Source organism: Camponotus floridanus, unplaced genomic scaffold, assembly GCF_003227725.1.
Source record: "Camponotus floridanus strain SB8 unplaced genomic scaffold, Cflo_v7.5 scaffold38, whole genome shotgun sequence".
Lineage (NCBI taxonomy): Eukaryota > Metazoa > Arthropoda > Insecta > Hymenoptera > Formicidae > Camponotus > Camponotus floridanus.
In genome coordinates this window covers 1068467-1092665 of record NW_020229525.1, presented here as the reverse complement: position 1 = coordinate 1092665, position 24199 = coordinate 1068467, and the positions used below count along the sequence as shown (strand labels likewise).

The following is a 24199-nucleotide window of genomic DNA, read 5'->3' as shown; positions in this document are numbered from 1 at the left end:
TATGTCTAGGTTAGCAGTGACAACTTTACAGATTCATTCTTTGATACATGAAATTAGATTGTGACAGAGTTTCTCGCTCCAAAGATTACGAGGCTGACTCAGATTATGTTAGACGTGTTACGTCAGATATATTTCTTTTTTTAATTTTATTGCTAATATAGTATTCTTCCTTCAAATTAAAGTTTCAATTTCAAATATAGATACAAGTGAAAAGGATTAATTTTTGATTTTTATTAGATTTTTGTTTATTGCATTTAAAAATGCATTGAAAATATTAAAACTCTGCACAGAATGTATTATAACATTCTCTCAGCTTTATTAATACCTTCATCTCTTAATTGGAGACCGAATATTTGAGAAAAAAATAACAGCAGATAGGATACAGAAGAGAGAATGTTCGACTCTCATTATTATTTAATCTCGTTATTATTTAATAAATTTCACTATTTTGTTGAAAATCTCTGTATTTTCCTGATACGCGTGACAGACACGAAATGCAACATGCTGTTGCACATCGATGAACGACGTCATCCTATTTCCAATGTTGCATATTTATCATCAACGATACGTGGCAATGATCCACATAATCGTCATTCAACCATCATTAAGCAGGGCGATGAGAGAATTGAAATTGCACAGCTGACCGGCTTCGTTCGCAAAGGACGAGGCCGGACACCCACGAAGAATCGATGGATAAAAGCATTGAAATACATAGCGTCCTATCAAAAGGATCGGACGGTATATAAATTAACAGTGTTAGAGAAAATATTATTGCGTCTCTCGAAGAAAAGAAAGTGTCGGTAAAAGTCGCATCTTCGATTGTAGATTCGCGGGCAAATTTCATGCAGGTCGTCTTGGATAGTGAAATCAAAGTACGAAATCGAGCATCGATGTTCGACAAGTTTCGCAAGAAAACGTTCACGATCGTCCAGACGGGATCACTCATTTCCGAAGCATGTCGAAAATCGCGCGATCGCCGCAAGGGTCTATAAATAAATCCCGCGAGATGACGAGAACGTAATCGGCGAGCGCAGTTCTCGTTGTTTTTCTGTTTTCACGATCAAGTTTGCCCGACCGAGAGGGGCTGGCTGACTAGCCGAGTCGCTGACACTGGCATTGGCCTACTCTCTCTCCACAACGTCGTTCACTCTCCTGCTTCGCGCTCGTGTTCTCACTCTCTTTCATTTCATGCTCCAAGATAAAACACGACTGCGTCTCCATTTTCCACTCATCGCACTTTTCTCCTTCGCTCTCCTCTTCCGGACTCGCGCTTTCCCTACTGCTCGATAATTAAATTGCTTCGATATTTGCAATATCATTTTATTCCACTGAAAAAAAAATATCATTTTATTCCATTGAAAAAAAATATCATTTTATTCCACTGAAAAAAAAATATTTAGAGGAGGAAGCAACCACGAGATACTTGAAAAAATTAAGAAAGAATTTTTGCTCATCGACGATACATGAAAAAATAAAAATACCTGACTGAGTTGCTCGAGTTAAATAATTCGCTGGATAATATTATATACGAGCAAAGATGTAGTTGCATAAGTAATACGCTAAATAATTTATAAACGACAGAAACCAAACATATATTTGTTTGGCGCCAAATGTGTAGTGCGTATTTCACATAAATTTTACTCCGCAAATATTAGATCAGACCAGTTTATTCTGTTCTGACGATCTTTTTCCAGTTGGCAAAAATCATAAGATTTTATTTTTTCTTTTACCACAAACAGAAGCTTATGCTTCAAAATTAAAGAATAAAATTGCAAAACACAAGAATATATCGAAAACCGTACTAAACATTTGACGCTTTATCAGTCTGTTGATATAAATCTCATTAATATGCTCGCTCTTCACGTTATAAATGTTATGATGGTAGTGATAGTAAATAGATCGACACATATAAATCAATCGAAAGAGAGAAAGACGAAACCTGGTGCACGCTACACGACGGTCGTCCGGCTCGACCTGGTTTCCAGCGAGAAAAGTCGTTCGCTTCTTGCACGCTCGAGATCGAAGAAGAGACCGTGCTGTTACGAATGGCAGGACGACGCTCTTCCCGATTCTGGACACAGTGAAAAGCATCTCTCTTCTCCCCCAGCCACAGCCTCTCTCGCTCGCTCACGGCTCTCTCCCTCGTTCTGTCATGAAAGTGCTGCAAGTGGAGCGCACGCCGGCTGTGCGCGACAATAAAGCTATACTTTTATTTATAACTGGCCGACTTATATACACATATACAAGTACACACATATACGTACGAGTCGATGGCCCGCCAATAGACAAGGGATGGTTACAGATCGCGTCGCGCGAGGCCTCGTGGATGAGAGAGTGGAAAATGGAAGCGCGACGAGAGAGTGCGAAAGGGGCGCGCAAGAAAAATCTCGACGGACGATGACAATCTCCCTCTGCGAGAGAGCTGCCTGCACCGGTCGGAAGAATTCGTTTTCCTTTTGCCGAACGAGATCGATACGAGGAGGACGTGAGAGAGCCTGAAGAAGAGTACTCCACCCTAGATCTTTGGCGCGGACTTTCCAATAAAAGTTGGATAATTTGTTGCGAAATGATGAATCCAAATCCGATAACGGAAGGATACGAAGTTGAGTTTCTCTACGTGAGCTGCATCGCGAAACCAGTGCCATCATAAATCGATTCATTTCGCGCTGATTAATTTATCTCGGAAATGATTCAATTACACCTTTAATTAATATACTTCAGCGAAGTAAGGAAGTATGTCGCATTTGTGATAATTTAAAATTAGCGATATCAATTAATGGTCTTAATGTATTAGCATCAAATTATCTATTCGTCGATCAATTTTATTTATCAAACATCAAGTTTTTGAAATTTTCAATAAAAATTTTCTGTACCATTCTTAACGTACATTCAAAATTAAATTTTCGACGTATATTAGTATCCTTGCGGCCAGAATTTTGTTTTTTTTCTCATAAATTTAAAATGTAAAATGTTTCAGCAAACACGGAATCGTTTTTTAGATTTCTATTTTTTTCAAAAGATAAATAAAATAATAGATCTTTGAAAAAGAATTCTTAATGATGTTATGTATCTGATTGAATGTAAAACAACTTCAAATGTAAAAATATCGAATCAAAGTATCAAATCGAAATTTTTGTGACCCGATTGATTCACAATTTACCGCTAGTCGAAAACTCGAAAGAGTCATCATAATAATGCCTCGAATGACTCGCAGAAGCGTCGTGTCGAGAGTCTTCATCTTCTGGTAAAGAGAAAAGCGGCGGGATCGAAAGGAAGATCAAGAGGAGCTAACTAGCGCAACGCGTTAACCGACGCACTTAGGGAACACTTTCTTTTATGGTTGGCGCACCGAGGACGGCCGAAGGTGAGAAGAACAAGGAAACCGACCTCCGGTGCAACGACCCGCCGCGAAGTGTGTCGGTTGTGGGCGCAATCGCAATGATTTTGAAAAATGCCCGTTCCACTTTTGCAAGGGAGTACTTTCACGGTCGCTAACCCTGCGACTGACGATGAGAGAATCTCGTGTACCGCCTCTCGATACGACGCCAGCTACCTGCGCTTTTATGCTGTCAAATTGCCCGGGTTCACGGGCTCTCTAAATGGAAAAGACCGCTCGTCGTAAAAACCACTTCTTGTAAACTGCGTGTGATCCCGCCGGTCAATATCAGCACGCAGGGAAAGAACGACGTCCCAGGGGAGGTCGACGTATGTGAACCAATGAGTCGAACAAACATCGCCGAATCTGTTTAAAAAGAAATAGAGAAAATTAATAGAATAGAACAGTTTATATGGACAAATAACAAATCAACATAAAGATAATAATTTGAAACAATTATTGACAGTGACAATTATTGAGAGCGACAGGAGAAAATATTCCTACTTAAAAGAAAAGGTTTATAAAAAGATAAGCTTTATTAAATTATATTCGAAAATTTGCAAAGAAAATGTAGAAGTATCATTTTGTACGTCTATATATAAAATAAGAATAATTATATATTTTTCCAAGAATAAAAAAAATTAATTAAATTAACAAAATATACGTATAATTGGTTTAAAAAAATGATAAATTAATAATAATAATAATAAAGGCTTGTTTAAGAAAAGCGTAGGTAGTATTGCGTTTTATAAATCTATAAATTTTTTAATTAAAAAAAAAAATATATATATATATTTTTTTTTTTATATATATATATTTTGCAAGTTGAAATGGGATCCACTTGTCTGTTCAAAATCTGATTCATTCGAGCATATCGTGAATCTTGAACAAGGTTCTTGATTATGTCGTTTTCTGCTCTCTCTCCCTCTCCCTCTCTCTCTCTCTCTTTCCCTCAATTTATTTCAACGAGAGCAACGATTTTTCGTCCTAGGTCGCGTCACGAGGATTTCCCTCGGTTTCTCAACTTTTATCTTCAGCGGATCATCGTCCACGGGGCCCACTTTTCACCGTAAATTCTCACGATATCGTGCTCGGAAAGTAGCGAAAACGTGCTCGAGCATCTCTTTCCCTTCCCTTCCGCTGCGCCTCTCGGTTCTCGGGAGGATCGCTTTTGCACAGTCCGCGCACCGTGCACGGAGAATAAAACTGTCATCTCGAAAGTTGGCCTACTATCTCCCCGATCGCGATAATAGCCCCGCAGTCGCGAGAGGCGTCTTCCTTCTCTCTTCGACGACGCCAATCTCCTAATGCTCCGTAGAAAAACGAAGCTCTCTGTCGTAGCTCTTCGTATCTTTTGCGCCCGCTCTCCTTTTCTCTCCAGGCAAGTACATGAGAAAAACAGATAGTGAAATAAAAAAAATACAGGCACACGGTAGAAACGTGATAACAAACGCAACTTGTAGGAAATCTGTTATCTAACAAGGAAAACATTTATCTATTTTGTCTCTCTATCTATTCTACAATTGATGTTTGAATAAGTTCTATTATTATATTGATAAAACTGCCCAGAAAATTATACAATTTGTACAGTCAAAAACGCGAAAGATTATGAAATTGAAGATATATGTCGAATGATCCATATGCGAAAACATTTATATTATTCAGAAAAGTTTTTATTACAGACAGATTATATTGTGAATTCTATGTGAAGTGAAGAGTAAGATTTATGCGGGATAAACAAATAGATAAAATAGAGACTATAAAATATAGGAATCGGATTAATCAAAGTGTCAGATTATCCTGATAAAAGAGAGATATGTCGCATCAATTCATAAATTAATATTTGTCTTATTTTCTCTACGTTCATAGAAGATTAAAATTCATTGAAAACTAATGTCAACATATCAATTTCATACATATTATTATAGTTTTATTAAGACTCGCGGTTTCTTCCATATTACATCGTTGACTAGAGACATTGATTAGGATAGATAACAATAAACAGAACGCATGATATTTCTCTTTCACAATATAGCCAAGAGTAATTTATCTTGAAAGCAGTTTCCTCGGCTCTCATTCAGCACATTCCGCAGCCCTAGCATTTATGCGACACTCGATCAGCCAATAGCAAAGCGGGAGATGCGCGTCGCAGGAGTCTCAATATTTCAGGATTATGGGAACCATACACTCAGAAAAATGATTTCCCTACATCGTAAAAATGAAAGATATTAATAATAGTTGCTCTAATGAAAAATTTTTTTAACATAAATCTTTTTATACGCAGTCAAAAATATGTATATGTTTCAACTATTATATTATATTTTGAGAGAAAAAAAATAGTAATATAGGTACATATTTAATTTAATATTCTCAAGAATTTCCAACCCACTAAATCATGAGAATAAAAGTTACATATTTTGCTAGATGAGAAATTGTAAAAGAATAAATAAAATAATTCAAATGGATAAAAATATCGTCACGTAATTGTCACGGTATAATCAACTATCTTTTTTTATGCGGATAGCAGAGCATTAATATTGAGCGGTCTCAATATACATATATATATATATATATATATATGCTGTATATAAATATATATAATAGTCTAAAGTTATCATTAAACTTTTAGATCAATAATAGAACTTTAACTCTCTTTTGTATATAATACATTTATACATTTATACATTCACTTGAATGCATATATTCATTTAAATATTATGAAAATAATTCTAACTGACAAACTGGAATAATTATATAATAATTGTATTAGCCTCCGTAAATAATTTCTCTCTCTTTCTCTCTCTTTCCCTTTCTTACCTTTATCTTATGTTATCTCTAGGAAGTATAAGAAAAAATAGAAGTTGAAGATAAGATCGATAGCGCGCACTGCATTGAGTGTTTCTAGTTAAAGATATACATAATATCTTCTAGCTCGCAACATCTTCTAGCTGCTTCTCAAAAATGTGAAAAAACTTCACATTTAGTTAAAATTTCAAACTAAGCCATTTAAACTCCATTTAAACTTGTGATTTGATAAATAAATTTAATGATAAAAAATAATAAAAAAGATGATATTTATAATAATATTAAATTTGGAAGTAGAAATAACATATTGTAGCTTTTAAGGAAGAAAAATCTGTTCGTTTAGTCTATTTACTGAAAAATTGCGAGCGAAAAAAATTTATTGCGCAACGTTGTGTCAATGATCGAACGGTAATGTAACATGAAAATTACCAGATATATATTCTGAGCTGACCTCGGAGCTGTTCTACGTCGTCTCCTCCTCGCGATCGCGTCGACGAAACAAACGGATGCAAATGCGTGCAGGTCGTGCCATGTGGCACCTGCCGCATATTCTGAACGAGCACGATCGTGTTGTCTTCCCGCACGACCTTGACACGCTTGAATCAGCGACGTCTTCAATCCTCAGACGGCCCATACATTCCTACTAGATCGCAACTTGATATCCAAAGGTCGCTCATTAACACTGGAACGATTAAAACATTATCAATGATAATTTATCATGAATATAATATCGTGTATCGCGCACTAATATTGCCAATTTTAAATTTTTTATTTATATTAGCAACTTTTTAAAATGCAAAATTAAGTCAAAGTTGAAATGTGTCTTTGAATTTAAAGAATTATAAATTTTGACATAAGAAGGTTTCATCAGCTGTTTTACTGTCAATCTATGTAATTGGTACATAATATTGTTGGTCGTACATAATGTAATTATCATAAAGATTGTAGATATGAGGCATATCTGTATATCTAGACACTTTTTATGTATCATAATTATGGATTAAAAAATCTACTTGATTCAGATAAAAAAAATTTTTTAAGAAACCATTAACGATTTCTCGCGTGCAAACGTTCCATTTGTGCTACGAGTCTCTCGATCATTATCATCTCTCGAAATACTCGCAAATAATATTTACTTGTCATAATCGCCTCGCGCAAATTATTAGATAGATACACAAATATATAACTTGTATTATTATATTCTTACTTTGGAAGTGTCGTCTTGTTTAGGGAGCAGTTTTAAAGCGCACAAACTATCTCGGATGCAGTTAATATGTATATAGGTATTCTCTATGCAATGTAAAATGCTGATGAGACGATTAGAAATTTCTTCTCTAGAGTTCCTTAACGTTCTAAATCAAATTCCTGTCGGAAGTGCACGAAGAGTTGAACCCTTTCGAGCGAAGCTTGGCAAATATTCTATCTACCTACGCACGTCTTATCGATCCTTTCGGCCACGCCAAGAGAAGATCGGTGTGACGTCGACTTGCAAACGAGCTAGTTTTCGTCCGTCCTTCGCGTTAATTTCGCTCTCTGCGCAGACACATGATACTCGCGTTTATTACTCCCCAAAGATCCATTACTATTTTAATTAATCCCTTTTGGAAGTAATGCAAGCCACTAAAAAATGAAATTAAGCACGATGTACTTTGGAAACTTCAAAGCATGTCTAAAATTTTGCCGCAGTTCTCGCTACACGTAATATAAATATGAACGAGAGAGAAAATTAATTAATGAATTTAAAATAAAATTTAGGATAACATTAAATTCTTGAAAGTCGCCAGTAGATAAAATAGAAGACGTAATTAAAATCGACCACACTGGCAATTTTATTGATGGTAAAAAATCACAACATTTCGACCATAGGTTTTGGTCCTTTTCGAGTGAAAGTAATTTAGTTAACTATTCTATCGTGAGATCGTTTTAGTCTTTCTCTGTGTGTTAATGGAGAGGTTGACATGATAATCTTGACGAAGTGATTTCCTTATTTCGCTGGTCGATTTTAATTACATCTTTTAAAATTTAGGATATATCCGGATAATCTATAATTATATTTTAATAACTGTAGAGATAAAAGTATTCTAAAGTCTTTTAATAAATTAATTGTCTTTTAATAATCTTCGTAGCATATATACACGTTTATATATCGACAGTATTTATCATTATATTTCCAAATAATTGTTATCTATTTTAATTAAAAACGGAAAACAGATATAAAAATATTATTTCCATTATTGTAAAAAATAATCAAGAAAACATTTCGATAATTTTTCGATAAAAATTTGACAAAAAAGAGGGTTTGTGAGAAAATTCCGTAAACTTCATTAATTTTTTATAAAAGATGAATGCTTTACCTTTAACAAGTAAATGTAGATATCCCAAAAACGTGCCAACATATGAGGCAATTTCGTGCATCCCGGAAATTGATAGGCATCCAATCTTCGAGCCGCCCGAATAAACAATTTGACGCGACAGGAAATGGAAGTACCTATCTTCCATTTATCGCCGTAAATGCTTTTAGCTCCGAAGAAGACGGAACTTTACATTTCTAGGAATGTCACAAATTGTAGCTAAAAAAGATAAAAAAGATACCGTCAAGCGTGTGAAAAAGTTTTTTATCCCGACAGAAAAAAAGGAAACAATGCTTTCGCATACATACTTGTCTCGCAATATATAAAAAAGGAATAGCTCTCGCCGTCAAGTTTGAAAAATAAAAGCGTCCCGCTGTGGTTGTAAACGATATCTCATGCGGAGGATTCATGCGGTCGCGTTGGCGTATCCTTTCTGGCAGATCCCTGTAAAAAATGATTACAAGTCGGTTGCGTTTACAGAGCACGTATTGATAACAAAAAACATACAACGTGACATTTTTGTTAACCACAAATAGCAATTTCGTAGATGGAAAAAATATACCTATATTACTTAATTTAAGATAATTAAAAAAAAGTACGATTAATAAGTTAGAGTGAGTGAAACTTTACTTGGGAGAACGAAGAGCAGTAGAAGCGGGGTAACTTGACATAACTACCCAGTCAACACCAAGTAACAGTTATATAACTGTTAGTTAATTTCCCACTCAACAATATAACTGTTACATGTTATATAACATTACGTATTAAATAACAATTACATTGTCGGGCGGGAAATTCTAACGAACAATATAACTGTTACTTGGTGTTCGCTGGGTAGATTCCTTCCCGTTTTCAACGCCAAGCATATCGGCGACGCGTTTCGCAGCCCAGTTTCGCGGGCCCGCCTCGCATGACGCAGTATATGTGTAACAACGTGGGTGGAGATCGCGGCAAGAGAAAGACGCCCGACAGGGAGGACGACGGCGAGGAGCGATGGAGCGACGAGGCGCGGAGCGAGGACCGAGGACGAGACGGACAAGGACGCGGCGAGAGTGCGGGTGCGCGTCTGCATGCGCCGCGGCGACGCGGCGACGCCGTAGTACCGCAACCCGCCACTCGCCGCCGCCTCGGCGCCACAGTCCCTCACTCCGCATGTCCGGAGCCGGCTGCGAGCCGTCCTCGGCACCTCCTGTCCGACAACGTTCGTCCACCTCTACTCGCCTCCTGCAAAATGGTAAGTCGAGGATCGCGGGGATCTCGTCCTGTTTCCTGTAAAAACGTCGCGGGGTATCTCGGGGGATATTCCCGGGATATTCGGATTTCGCTGAAAGTAGCCGTGAACGCGTTTGCTCTTGAAGATTTTCGCTCGTTTTTTCATCGAAGGAAATTTTCTCGTAGAGTCTGAAAAAAGCGTGGATTTTTTTTCGAAGTTAATTAGTCGAATTTTTCACATTTACGTTCGCGTGTCGCGGAAGGAGGTCGCATGACAGACATGCTGCAGCTGCAGTGCGTCGTCTGCTGCTGTCATCTGCTTTACTCGCGACTGGTTAGTCGCGTGTAACGGAAATCTCTTGGGTGAAAATGGAGAAAAGCTGGATGGGCTGTTAGCAGAGCTGAATCGTGAGTGGGACGACTGACACAAAGTGAAAATACCATTTCCGTTCCGATGCTTTATGCGACGTGATCTAATGACAGGAAAGACGAGAGGGATCGTGATTGGAGTGCGTTTCCAGTTACACAATTTACCGCGCGATCGCAGCACGTGACGGGAAAAATCTTTTACGAGCGATATCTTTAAATTTTTTAAAATATTATACGCACAATTTCTTTTCAAAATTATTTATATATCAATTTATATTTCACGTGTAGACATTGACTAATTTTCGCGAAGCGTTAGAATCTTATTTGTGTTATCTCTCACATATTGCAGTATATTGCAACATTTAATCCGTGTCAATATTTTGTTTTTGCTGTATTTATACTACATTTGTTTATGTGATCTATCGGTATAAAAATATATATGAAAATATTGCGACCAATAAAAAACAAATTTTGAAAAGTATTTTTTAAAAACTGTAACAAATTCATATATTAAATGTATTACAATTTTCCTATTTAAAATAATACTCTGCATCATATTTTTTATTAAAACATGACGTCTCTTGATTTTTTAATAACATTTAATTATTCTCGAATTATAATAGAAAAGAATTCAAAGCTGTATACGAAATTGTACACTTAGACATTTGTGATTTGGAACACACTTGCACTGCAGTGTATATTCAATCAACAGATCATTAACACGTACTGTCTTATGCGGATATTGATCACTTGGTGAAACATACATACATTCTCATGTTTGCGCGTGAATACTCACATCCGCAGTTATTAAAACCAGGAAATGGAACGATATGCCTTTCGCGCTCGAGTATTTGTAGAACGATCGAGAAGTGATTGTATCGATCTGTTTTTCTTTACCCACGAGAGTTAAAATTGCCGCTTTCGTGGAAAATGTTTCAAACTGACCAAGCAACACTGACATTACATAATTAACATAACTGACTATTCCTCGTAAAATTATTTACAAAATTAATTACAAAAATTAATTACAAAATTGATGCTGTATATTAAAATATAAATGACTTTTAATTTTTTTTATAAAGCGAGAGTCGCAAACTAAATGATATTCCCGAGATTATTTTTATATATATATTATATAAAACAAGATATTATATAAAGAAAGATATTTTTATATATATCTTCTTTTATATTATATATATTTATATATATATTTTTATATATTATTATATAAAAGATGTGTATATATTTTTTTCTTTTTTCTGTATAAAGTACCTTGGGAAATATCATGTTCGATTGTGTGGTACTTTCCTGTGTTACATAAGAAAGAAGGCACTAAAGTATAATACATAAATAAGACATTACGCATATATCCAGGTACTTGCGGACGCGACATTAGCGGACAATCACCGCCGTCATCGTACTTTCACGGCAAACGGTAATCCGGACGGTATCACGATATGCAATCTAGTGGATGGCGAGACCTTGACTTACAGCTTAGCCTTGATAAGAGGTCGAGCACCCGCGCTATGCAGCTACATTACTGTTCGGGGTTACAAAAATGTGACTTCGGAGTGGCCGATCGTCGCCGGACAATTCCGCGTCCTGGTGGATTTGGCACGTGGTCCAAACAAATTAGAACTCGAGGCAGGCGGACATAAAAGAAGATTGATGCTTGTATACGAGCCGAGAACCACCAGGCTACGGGTAACACCGGTCTATGTAATTTGTGCAGGTCACGATGGTTATTTTCAGGTATAACTGCAACAATAAATTATATCAAAAGTAGTTATTTCTTTTTTCTAAGAATATATATACATATAAGTTATTATTATTTTTAATAAATTATTTTGCATGATTTTTTGAAATTTTAGATTTGATTATATGATGTGCATTGTTCAATCGATCAATTGTTTTGCTAATTATATTTTAATCAGTATTATTAAAACTTCTCCATCGTATGCAAAAATGTTGTTTCGATTATTGATAATTGACATTTAAGAAAAATAATACAGGTAAATGATTGTGACTCATAACTTAGTTACTTGGAACGTAGCATGCATTTTTTCCAACTATCGATTATCGTTTTGCTACATGAATAGCTATAACTCACAGTAACTTTGCCTACGTGCTTTGCCGGCGCATTAATTCGATTCTCTCTATTTCTCTTTTTCTTTCTTCCTTTATTACTCAATTTTGTAAAATAATTATGATCTCGTTATTTATTAAAAATTATAGAATTTATAATCATAAATTACGAAACACAATCTGCGTTTTCAGGGTCCACGTAACGAGGATCGATCACCTGAGAGCGCGGCAACGAGGATAGGACTTGGTGCCAGGCTTCTTCAGACTTTGACAGCCGAAAAGCTCTTGGAAGCCGGTTACGGTAGAAAAACTTTCCAGCTAGAAAGAGATTTAGACGGTCCGGAATGCCTGGTAATGCATAGTATGCTTCACGTGGATCAGGCACGAGCAATGAAACAAAGAGAACTTTGGGAGTTAATCGCACGTGAGTTGATGACCGGTCCCTTGGCGTCCAAGGATCGCAAATATCTGGCGTTCCTATCGTGTACGAGATATCGTGGCGCACCTAGTCCTCGAACGCACGAGGATACTTTAGCGAGAACGCAAGGTCATGCAGCTCTTGGTGGAGGTGGTTTAGCGCTCTTCGGTTCGGCATGTCTTCATACTTGGCCTACGCGTATGGCTCAGGTTGGTTGACATTCTGTAAATAAAAATAATTCCAGTGTGAGAAGAGGAAATTGTTTCTTATTTCAAATAAAATATTGTCGAAAGAATGACATTTTTAAAAAAGACATATTATGTATTATATACAGATATTACCGAGGTTTCTGGACGCCACTATCATCGATACCGAGCAACTCATGGACGACAGCAATTATCGTGGTACGCACGGGGGCTGCTTGGCGACGACATTAGGTTCCGTTCTACACGAGCTTGGTCACACTTTTGATCTCGGTCATACTCGAGAGGGAATAATGGGTCGAGGATTCGACTACGTTGATAGAGTTTTCGTAGGTGCGGCTGGAATTGACTTCAATCGTAATCCCATCAGAAGGGATCCTCAACACACGACTGTCGCTCTTAGTAGACCTCTCAGCGTTACGGTAACCGTGCAAGAATCTATATTATCAAGTCCGCGAAGAGGTAGATTGCTTTCCGAGACATCTAGACCTACGCCGTCGCCTACTTCGAGGCAGTTGTCTGGAAGACTTTCAGCACCGGCTAGTCCCGAGCTTAACAGATCTCTCTCTAAAAGTTTGATCACTTCGGAGCCTCTAACACAGCCTGATCGAACATTCTGGGGTCCATCATGCGCGGCATTACTTTCGTATCATCGCTGGTTTAACAGCGAAATGGACAATATTTCCAATAGACATCATCATGAAATAGAATACGACGGAAAAAGGTAAGTTTGCTATTCAAAATAGCAAGTTATTTTCTCAAAATAAATGATTAAAATTTTCAAGTTTTTTATTCATATCTAATCTCTTCTTAAACTATTTATAAATAATTAAGTATTTATTATTAATTTAATTAATTTATACTATTGATTTATATATATTTATATATATTAATATCATTATTTGAGTTATTTATGGTCAAATAAGCATGATATTATCTTTAATGATTATGATTTTTCTATTCAGGAACGTAGTGAGATCACGATATGGAATACGAGTAATAGAACTTAGAGAGAGTTCGGGAGGGATGGTTGTGAGTTCTCGTCAATTTCCTGGCTCGCGACCACCTTTGGAGGCTTTAGTTCCATCACCTCCACCCTACTGCCTCACCACTCTTACCCTAGTTGCCGAAGATTCCACCGGGAATGTGCTCAAACATCCTCTTCCTACTGCCTTTTAAAGGTCAGCAGAAACAATGATGCGTAATTTTACCTTCTAGTCTCCGGCGAGGATCATTACACACAGTCCATAAGCAATATCGGCTTAATATATACTGTAAATTATTCAATGACATTTTTGTTCCTTCTTTAGTTTATATAAAAATTTATATTAGGAGCATTTTAATTAAAGATATATAGAAACAAATCTTTTCTCTGTTCTGATATCCCTTACACATTAATTATATATATTTGATGATAAATCTACATAGACAGAGAAAGAGAGAGAGGAAGCGAGAGGGAGAAAGAAAACAAGAGAGAGAGAGAGAGAGAGAGAGCGCGCGCAAGAGAAAGAAATCGGCATAGATTGATATAGATAAATTGAGATATTTTTAGATATGTCTGTATTATAATACACATAATACTGAATTAGAATAAAAATTTTAAAAATGATATTTATAGAGATGATAAATTTTTTTTTAAATTATTGTGAGTTTTTTTTTATTCTGTGAACATATTAATTTTTTATTCTATAAACATATATATAATAATATGTCAAAATAAATTTCTATTTATAAATAAACGTATAAAATTCATATAAAAATTGTCCAAAAAAGGCCTCAGCAGCATTATACACGGTTTTCATTTGAGATCGTTAATCAAAGTATACTTATACTGTCATTATATATTTTTAGCTTTTAAAATTGCAAATACTTCAGCTAAAAGACATAAGACAATTTCTACATGAGATTTGAAAAAGTTTTTCCATATTATATAATTTATTTTTATATGATTTACATACATGTACGATTATATAATTAAAAAATTTTTCCGTTGCTCTGTATGTATATGACTGGTATGTATAGGTGATATGAATTTTATAATAACGTATTTTGCATAGCTAAATAAATATTTCCTAACCATATGACATATACATTCTGCTCATATATAATATTTATTGCCGAATATATATAGGTGAAGGGAATTACTTTATAATAATTAATTTTGTAAAGATGATTTCCAATGTGTGCGTTTCACGAGCTTTATTAGTTTTAAAAATTAATTCACGACGCTGGTAATGATTGCATAAATGCTTTGATAAATATATTGAGTAATACATTTATAAAAGATATGGAAAAGCTTGTGTGTGTATGTGTGTAACCACATTGCAGAAGATTTCATAGAATATATATGCAATTATATATACTTATATGAATAGGATAGAAAAAGATGAGTGATATAAGTTACTAACAAAACTGCACTAATAATAAGATAAAACAATACATGTATACTATTATAAATATATGTACAGTATCTTAAATTATTATAATAAATTAGGATATAGATGAATCAAAAATTAAAAGACAATATTATACTATTGACTTTGCAAACTAGCGAAAAGAATCCATGTATTTTAAACTAGAAATATAAAATTAGTCAAAAACATGAAAATTATTTAATCAATTTTCCCTCAATGTTGTTATAATTTATTATAATTTATGATAGTGAATGACTTATTTTCATATATTATTTTCATTATACCTCATTATACAGCATATACAATATATAAAGACATGGGAAAAAGTAATTAAAAATTTAGAAAAAAGAAAACAAAGACCACAATACAATATTTTACACGATAATTATATTTAAGACATAATAATTTGTACGAAATTAAAAAATTAAGTATTTTTAAAATTTATAAAGTTATTTGAAAGGATATTTTGTATTGCAGGAATATATTATTTATATCTTTTTTAATAATATACAAATCATAAAAATTTGTATAACTATACGATAATAACATATGGAAAAAATTATCATCACGTAAAATAATGTCACGATATATATTATATTCATATTGCATATGTGAAAAATATCTCTTTTCACGAAATAAATATTCTGTCAGATAAGAGTAATATTCAACACATTTCCTTAAACGTGTCATATATCACAAAACTTTTTTAAACTAATGACAACAATATATAGGGTGTTTTTTAGAAAGCGACAGAAAACACAGTGAATCATTTCATCCTTATTTACATTCAGCAATGAACAAGGATAAAGTGTTACACTTGCTCTCTGTGTCACTTGCTGAAAAACATCCATATATATATATAGCATATTTCGTTTTATTTCACAGTAGATAAGTCAAATGCGTACATTTTGAGATTATAGAAAATGTCGTCCGATCCAATCATCCAGAAAGAAACCGATACTGCAATAAAATTTGATAACGTAGTGCAATTTCCTGAAATCATCGATGATAAGATAAACACGGAAGAATTTTTACAAGCCGCTCGTGATGTCGTGCGAACAGTCGGTATGTGTCAAGTTTTAACTTTAACCTCAAATTATCAAGATCAATCATTACTGAACGAAAAATTTTGCTTTAACATGACATGATACGCGAGCACTAGAAACAAATCCGTGTTTCAGATAAATTAGGCAAATTGTTTTCTCCTGTACGATATGACATGCAAGGCAATATCGATGTAAGTGTAAACATTGATGTAAGGAACCTTCTAAACCGCTTTGTAGATCTTTTAAAAAATATAATCTTTCAATTACAGAAACTTACAACCAGATATTCTATGGATAAAGAGAGCAACTCGACTCTCCAAGACATGATTTTGCTTGAAAGATCTACTGAGAACAAAAAAAATCTTATTGCAGTTGATGCTTTAATGTGGTTGAGAAGGTATTTAAAGATATGTCTGCACAAATTCTTTAAATATGCATATCTATGCATATTTATGTAAAATTTCTATTCAGTTATTAAATATTTCTAGGGCCTTACACATGATTTTACTATTCTTCGAAAGGATTGTAGAGGATCATAAGGCTGGAAAAGCAACAGAAGATTTAGTTGCATTTTTAAAAGAGGCGTACAAAGAAACCCTAGAACCATATCATGGTTGGATGGCACAACAATTATTTAATGTAAGAGAATAAATTTTCCTACATATTAATTATTATTTAAACTATATATTTATTTAAAATATCAAAATACTAAGAATAAATAAAAAGATATTATAACATCATGTCTTAATATTGAAAATATTACAGCTCTTATCACGTATGGCACCTACTCGTTCGCAACTCTTATTGGCTTTAGCAGATGGACAATTGGGTAAAGAAGAAATTACTTTACACAATATGGAGTTATCCTTAATAAATTTAAAGAAAAATGTATTAGCTTTAAAGAGGTTTTATAATGACCAGAATTTAGAAGTGACTAGAGTAGCAACACTATAGGTTTAGCATTATCATAACATTTAATGTTATCTCTTTATCCCATTGAAAAGTTTAGAAAAAAATTAGCAAATTAAAAAAATTAAAACGAAGCTAAGAGAAAAATTTCACGTGTAAGATCTATTATGCATGACATTATAAATTCACACAAAATGTATTAATATATTACTTAAATATCTACAAGTTGTATCAAAATACAAAAATGGTTTGACTCAAATCTAACATTTAAATATCACATTGCATTAAATATTATGATATTAATGTAGCAATATTATAACATAGTGAAATCTCAGGAGCAATAAAGTCAATACACATTAATGTACTCTATATTATCAATTCCATATAATTGTGCAATGTAAAATCTTTTAGCATGATGATTTGCCAACTGTTTTAAAGCTATCGTAGCTGTTATAATTTCAATAACAAGCAACAGACTCATGACACCATTAGCAATTGTTTCGCTAAAATGAGGTATAGTTTTATTATCAAAAAGGAGGAACATTTCTAAAGGGAAATGTATAAGAGTGGATATTAGCCAAAAACTTGCCAGTTCTGGTATCTGTATAAAAGTAATATTTTTAACATTTATTTGTCTCCAAAATTTATCTATCTCATTGAAATACATTACCTTCTCAGCTAAGTTTCCAAGATATCCCAAATATAGTCGTAAACTTTCCAATGTTGATATAACAACAAATACTGCTATAGTTATAATTTTGTATACATCTGTCAAGTAATAATACTGTAAAATAAAAAATAATTTAACTATTTGTATTACTATTTTTATTACTAATTTAAAAAAAATTTATATTTTATTGTATTTACTTTAGCATCCAAGTTAACAATTATTACAACAAACCACAATGGAAATATCCCTACATTAAAGTATAATGCCATTTGGAGTGGTAAATTGGATTGTATTTGATTTCCTGCAAAAAAACAAACAATGAATTACAAGAATCATTTCAAATTAGATTGTTAAATTAATAAAATGATTTTTTAAATTAATAAAATTTAATTATTAAGTTTTTATATATATATATAACATTAAATAATTAAAATATTCAATAATTAATTGTAACAAATGGAAAAAAATTTATCAATTAATATTAAATATTTCGTTGCATCTTGAATCTTTTATAATTGTCAAAATTATCGAATAAACATGTTAATTATAGCAATCGATTAATGGATCGATTTCAAATGTTTACTATTATCGTTTGCCATGGCAACTGTTTCCATCGTTGTCGACGATAGAAGCGAAATGCGTACCTACATCATAAAATTCCTTTTTTCGATCATAATAAGCTAAACCGGGAAATATACGATCCGATGCGGTGACAATTGATGTCCTCCACATCCACATTGCTTATAATGAAATTCTCACGTTTCGGATACAAGTGTAAAATTCAATTGTACATAATTTGAAGCAGAATTTGTATTTCAATTTGCACACAGAATCTAATCGCAACGATGAACACTAACAACCAGTGTCGCCAATATTGCAACTTTAAATCTGTAGCCCTCTGGCGAATAATCGCATATAATGAAAAATTTGGATTTCCTTCTAATTATTTTTTCAATCTTTACAGTATTTATCTTTCAAAATCACAAATTTAACATTTTTATTAATTAGCATATATTTTTTTCAGAATATTAAACAAAGCAGTAGAGAAATTTTAATGTCAAATATATAATCAAGTCATATATTGTTACTGTTAATTAAAAATCAATACTATTAGATACTATTTATATAATCTTTATATATTATTTTCAGTTAAATTCAATTTTAAATAAGTATTTTATATAAAATATACATATATATATATATATTGTTTGTTAATTGAAAAATCCAAATATAGTTCACAAGTCTTTCATGTACAGGTACGCATTGTGATTTATAACTTGTAAAAATTGAAGTCAACAAATACATACGTAACATTGCTTTATTTACAAGTTTTAAACATCTCTCGAAATGTAAGAATCGTAAAAAAAAGATATCGCAGAAAAATCGTATAACAATGGGTCAGTTCAAAATTATAGTTGTAATTAGACATTTATATGCACAGTAATCAATCACATACTTCATCTTGTATATTTATGCTACGATCACTTCTTTCCAGATTTCTTTATACCACCAGTTACTAAAGGACCTTTTTGACTGGCTTTTTTCGCTGCCTCAGCTAATGCCTTTTGTTGTTCCTTTTGCTTTTGCTTAAATGCTACGTCCTCCTCGTCTAAAACTTTTGAGTCTTTCTTTGGTGCCTTCAATGGCTTTTTCTTACCTCCTTCTCGACCAGACATTCTAAAGCATAAATGGTCATTTATTATAATTAATTAATTATTAATTGGAAAAATTACATAGTTTTAATAATATTAAATCAAATCAATATAACCTCCAATGAAACACAGTCAGAGAAATGGTAAATAATTTTAAATAATTATTTAAATAATATGTAATAGACATTTAAACAAATTGTTCGTTTAATTAATATTAAACGAACAATTTGTATATACAAATAGATAGGAAATGTCTCTTGAAAAGCATACATATAACATATTTACCAAATCAGGAATAACGTTTTATGCTGTTTTACAAATACAATTTTTAAAAACATCTTGAAAATCAATATTTAAATCCTAGACTTACTTGCGACAGTATTAAATTTCCAACTGGGATTAAGATATAAACTGTACGTTTAAAAAATTCGAAAAAATTAATGTTTATGCGTAAATTTCTAGATTCGATCATACGAATTGTGCTGCCACAAGTTGTGAAATCTAAAGACTTGGATGTGTAACATATTTTTTCTCCTTTTTTGCCTTATATAGATTTGTTGAAAATGTATATAAAGGACGATAATGTTTTCGATTATGACAGATAATATAATAAGATCGAACGAATATGATAAATGTGTATATTTGCAGTTTTTATCAACAGACTTTATCTAGAATTTCAAGTCTGAGAATTCAATAAATTATTGTCCATAGCGGAAAATATGCATATAAATTACTCAATAGCCATTTTAAATAACTAATATTGTATTCAATTAAAGCAGTTTGAATGAGTTTATTTTTTTTATCAATATTCGGCTCGAAAATTCTAAAGAGCTGGACATAAGATGGCGCATCACAGGTCTAGTTTCCACCGAAGCGTTAATTCGCATCTAGTGCGGCGTAGATCAAATTTAAGTCGATGGAAACGCGATTAAGGTCCGGTTCCACAACTCGAGTTAATCCGAGTTTAATACGTTAAACTGGGTCCTGATTGGTCCATTCGCTACTTAAACTCGGATTAACTGGATTGTGGAACTGGGTCTTAGGCCGGGTCTACAATAGACAATTTAAGACCTAAGTCTTAAGAAATTGACCAATCATAGTCAAGTATGAAGAGAATACTCGACTGTAATTGGTCAATTTCTTAAGGCTTAGGGCTTAAATTATCTATTGTAGATCCGGCCTTAATCCGAGTTTAAGTAGTGAATGGACCAATCAGGACCCAGTTTAACGTATTAAACTCGGATTAACTCGAGTTGTGGAACCGGGCCTTAGAGATTAGATACTGCATTACATTCAACAAAAGTTAAGGCTGCACTGAAATTTAATCTTCCTCACTTCTATTCTACTTTCGATGGAAACAATGGGTCTGTTCGTTTTAGCTGCACTGCTGCACTAGTGCAATAAGTTAGAAAGAGACAAACGTACTTTCTTTCACTCTAACTAATTGCACTAGTGCAGCAGTGCAGCTAAAACGAACAGACCCAATATGTTAAATCCAACTAGACCACAGTGAGTATTTATAGAAATCAATTTTTTTCATGCATTCGTTCGTTTTGTCCAACAATTCAAATGTTGGTAGCATCGATTTAGTTACTTGGACAAATATAATTTCACTAGTTTCAAAGTTTCTTCCCATAATTTTTTCAACAATTGCAATAAAACAGAATTTTTATGTTCTTTTTACATTTTTCAGGGAATAATAAATACAAAATTAAAAGAAAACAAAATTTTAAATTCCTAAAAGAGGAAGTATACATGGCCTCGACATGGCTTTCCTCTTATCTCTAAAATAAGATGGTGGAGAGAAAAGATACTCGAATAATTTAACTAATCTCTATCGTCGTTGACTAGTTGCTTTGCTTCTCGATTGAGTACATCATTTTACGTAATTATACGTTTTTTTTATATATATAAGATTGTACCGTTGTTATTCGCGTATCGTAATGCCACCTAAATTGGAATTAATTGCCGCAGCATGCGAAAATATGGGTATCGGAATAAATGGTGGTTTACCTTGGCGTTTGAAGTAAGATCTTTGATGAATTGCTTACTCAAGTGAACGCAATTGTCACTGAGAATCAGAACATTTATCTATGAATGAACTTGAATTTATACAGGACTGAAATGGCATTCTTTACACGCATGACAACCGATACAAAGGATAAAGATAAAAAGAATATCGTACTTATGGGACGGCGTACATGGGACTGTATACCTGAAAAATACAAACCTTTAGAGAACCGTATAAATATGGTGTTAACATCACAATCATTGTAATTATGGAAATAATCGGTGAGATAAGAAATCTTTTTTTTTTAGAAAGAAATTAATTGTATCAATTTTAGGAATTATGGAGATAAAGCAATAATATGTAAAAGTATACCACATGCTATTGAAGTGATTGCGGAGATGCAAAATCAAGTAGAAAGAGTATGGGTAATAGGAGGAAGTAGAGTGTACAAGGTATTTTGCATAAAATGTGTACAAAAAAATATATATAGATTAATATCACAAATGTGTAAAATTTTTGAGATATAATTTCTTTTTTTTTACTCTCACATTTTCTGTACTCAAAATGAAATGTATATATGAAAAGAATGAAAAGTACATATTCATAATTCAGAAAAGAAAAAAGCAAAAAATATAGCTAACAAGATTTAATAACATGAAGACATAAATATTGATAATTTAAACTTAAATTAGATAACACTTGCATTTCCATTGCACAGGATGTCATGGGATCCCCATATTTTGGACGATTATATTTGACACGTATAAAGAAAGAATTTAAATGTGATACATTCTTTCCCCCTATTCCAAGTGGCTTTGTACTGATAAAGTAAACATTAATATTTTTCTATATTGCGTTTGTTATTTTATATCAATGATGCTCTGCTTTATAATGTCTATAAAATTCCAGAGATCCAACTGTACCACAACATATCCAAGAAGAAAAAGGAATAAAATTTATATATGAAGTATATGAAAAAAAATAATTACCAGATATTTCAATATCTTAATTATTGAAACAATTTACAACAGAGACACTATTTTTATAAAGTATTTTTTTTGCTATGTACCTATGGTATGTAATAAAAACATGAGACATTGTGACAAACACATTAATATTATTAATCATTCATGTAATTATAATATACAAACACAATATTGTTAATTGTTATGCTATATTTTTTTTTAACAATATTTTTCAAGCATACATTTTAAACAAATTTAGGATAGAAAAATTTGACAAAACCCATACCTTTGCTACTAATTTTACACCACCTTATGTTTCATAATAAAAGTTGTGTCTGTATATTTAACACACGACCATATTAGCCAGGTGGCCATTGCAATTGTCGACCGCCAAGAACATGCAAATGCAAATGATACACAGATTGTGCACCATGTTTTCCATCATTGATAACCAGGCGAAATCCATTTGTTAAGCCTTTCTCCTTTGCAACTTTATGAGCAATATTCATCAAGTGGCCAAGTAAAGGTTCGTCTTCATCTTGAGCTTTGGAAAGTTGCGGAATTGGTTTCCGCGGAATCACCAAAAAGTGTACAGGTGCTTGAGGATTTACATCATTAAATGCAACACACTGTAAAATATATTTAAGTTATATTTTTTTTATATATTAATGTTTTATTCATATATGTAAAAATATCTTACTTAATCAAAGCTTATTTCTATTTACAAATTCTTTTCTCTCTAAGAACGAAAATTGTAAGTATATTAGGTAGATATATTAAGTTATTTCTAATAATGAGGAATATTTATATACAATTTTCTATATTAATATTAATATGCAATTCCTTTGAGGTTAGAGATAATTGAAGTCAACATGTTTACTATAACAACTCAGCAAAAAATATGATTATATAAATGTGGTTGTTATTGCAAGTATATTATTGGCAATAACAGCAAATTTAAATAATGTGCAACATAGTAACAATTACTCTCAGATGAGAGGCTAAAGAGAAGATGTAGCTTTTAAAATATTTTTCAATATTCAGAAATATCTACAAATTTACATTACTAGTGCGCTATATTTTCTATATTATAATCCCTATTCTATATTATAATCGCATAAGAATTATACATAAAATATATAATAATCAATAATGTATTGAAAGCAACTATACAAAGCCGGTTAAGCAATTTATATTAAAAATTCAACAAAACGATCTATAATTTTCGAGATTTTTATGTGACAACATAATTTACCTGGTCATCTTCGTAAATAAAGTTGCATGGGATCTCCTTACGTAATATTTTTCCAAATATTGTATCACTTTCTGGCACAGCTGATTGTGCCTTCTCCACCTCGGTCGCCATTTTTCTCCAACTGACGGAACAGTTAGGTCGATTAGCACCGAGGTAACCTAAATGTCTGTACGCACTTATGGCAAAGGTCGATAATAACTTCATGTCGAGATGCAACAACGTTGTCGCAGACGCATAATTAATAATACGTGAGTGTATTATCAATATCACTTATTATGTGTCCCACTATCTTATTATATTTTTGTTCGTTCTATTACGTTTCTTTACGATTTAAAGGTTGCTCTTCACAAAGTACAAAGACGCTTTTGCTTTTGCAAGGATGAAATGATTCTACAAGCGTTGGAAACTTCAAGTAGAACATGTTTAAAACGCGCGAATTTTAAATTACGTTTGAAAAA

At 33.0% G+C, this 24199-nt stretch overlaps 6 protein-coding genes and 1 long non-coding RNA gene across 10 annotated transcripts; 3 read left to right on the top strand and 4 right to left on the bottom strand.

Moving 5' to 3' along the window:
* Window positions 1-2969: 2969 nt before the first annotated feature.
* On the bottom strand, window positions 2970-9487 carry LOC105249747. Of its 2 annotated transcripts, none has more exons than XR_889067.3 (6): window positions 9163-9487; window positions 8841-8976; window positions 8536-8751; window positions 7613-7801; window positions 6611-6863; window positions 2970-3742 (listed from the first exon to the last, which is right to left on the bottom strand). It is a non-coding gene; the product is annotated as an uncharacterized LOC105249747 (long non-coding RNA). The 2 variants fall into 2 exon arrangements; XR_002192470.2 differs by having other exon boundaries at window positions 7617-7801.
* Window positions 9488-9585: 98 nt separating this feature from the next.
* LOC105249742 (putative zinc metalloproteinase YIL108W) lies at window positions 9586-14382 on the top strand. Of its 2 annotated transcripts, none has more exons than XM_011255426.3 (5): window positions 9586-9766; window positions 11488-11865; window positions 12391-12825; window positions 12951-13543; window positions 13785-14382. In XM_011255426.3, exons 1-5 carry the CDS (start codon window positions 9764-9766, stop codon window positions 13996-13998), a joined length of 1623 nt encoding a protein of 540 aa, XP_011253728.3. In that variant the 5' UTR covers window positions 9586-9763; the 3' UTR covers window positions 13999-14382. The 2 variants fall into 2 exon arrangements, with proteins under 2 accessions (XP_011253728.3, XP_025266986.1); XM_025411201.1 differs by lacking the exon at window positions 9586-9766 and adding an exon at window positions 9793-10152 and having other exon boundaries at window positions 13785-14259.
* A 1691-nt stretch (window positions 14383-16073) lies between these two features.
* On the top strand, window positions 16074-17548 carry LOC105249715 (glycolipid transfer protein). The gene is made up of 5 exons (XM_011255388.3): window positions 16074-16298; window positions 16415-16470; window positions 16549-16676; window positions 16768-16918; window positions 17045-17548. Exons 1-5 carry the CDS (start codon window positions 16157-16159, stop codon window positions 17231-17233), a joined length of 666 nt encoding a protein of 221 aa, XP_011253690.1. The 5' UTR covers window positions 16074-16156; the 3' UTR covers window positions 17234-17548.
* Window positions 17535-18773, bottom strand: LOC105249729 (transmembrane protein 17B). The gene is made up of 4 exons (XM_011255415.3): window positions 18503-18773; window positions 18056-18159; window positions 17859-17972; window positions 17535-17789 (listed from the first exon to the last, which is right to left on the bottom strand). The coding sequence occupies exons 1-4, from the start codon at window positions 18594-18596 to the stop codon at window positions 17535-17537; spliced, it is 567 nt and encodes a 188-aa protein (XP_011253717.1). The 5' UTR covers window positions 18597-18773.
* A 385-nt stretch (window positions 18774-19158) lies between these two features.
* On the bottom strand, window positions 19159-20087 carry LOC109609877 (translation machinery-associated protein 7 homolog). The gene is made up of 2 exons (XM_020026993.2): window positions 19881-20087; window positions 19159-19535 (listed from the first exon to the last, which is right to left on the bottom strand). Exon 2 carries the CDS (start codon window positions 19532-19534, stop codon window positions 19340-19342), a length of 195 nt encoding a protein of 64 aa, XP_019882552.1. The 5' UTR covers window position 19535; window positions 19881-20087; the 3' UTR covers window positions 19159-19339.
* A 1181-nt stretch (window positions 20088-21268) lies between these two features.
* LOC105249704 (dihydrofolate reductase) lies at window positions 21269-22833 on the top strand. 2 transcript variants are annotated; one of them, XM_011255376.3, is made up of 6 exons: window positions 21269-21395; window positions 21485-21536; window positions 21628-21783; window positions 21856-21973; window positions 22240-22349; window positions 22431-22833. In XM_011255376.3, exons 2-6 carry the CDS (start codon window positions 21496-21498, stop codon window positions 22504-22506), a joined length of 501 nt encoding a protein of 166 aa, XP_011253678.1. In that variant the 5' UTR covers window positions 21269-21395; window positions 21485-21495; the 3' UTR covers window positions 22507-22833. The 2 variants fall into 2 exon arrangements, with proteins under 2 accessions (XP_011253678.1, XP_011253668.1); XM_011255366.3 differs by having other exon boundaries at window positions 21271-21536.
* On the bottom strand, window positions 22698-24111 carry LOC105249696 (histidine triad nucleotide-binding protein 1). The gene is made up of 2 exons (XM_011255354.3): window positions 23742-24111; window positions 22698-23115 (listed from the first exon to the last, which is right to left on the bottom strand). Exons 1-2 carry the CDS (start codon window positions 23943-23945, stop codon window positions 22846-22848), a joined length of 474 nt encoding a protein of 157 aa, XP_011253656.1. The 5' UTR covers window positions 23946-24111; the 3' UTR covers window positions 22698-22845.
* Between the last annotated feature and the right edge of the window lie 88 nt (window positions 24112-24199).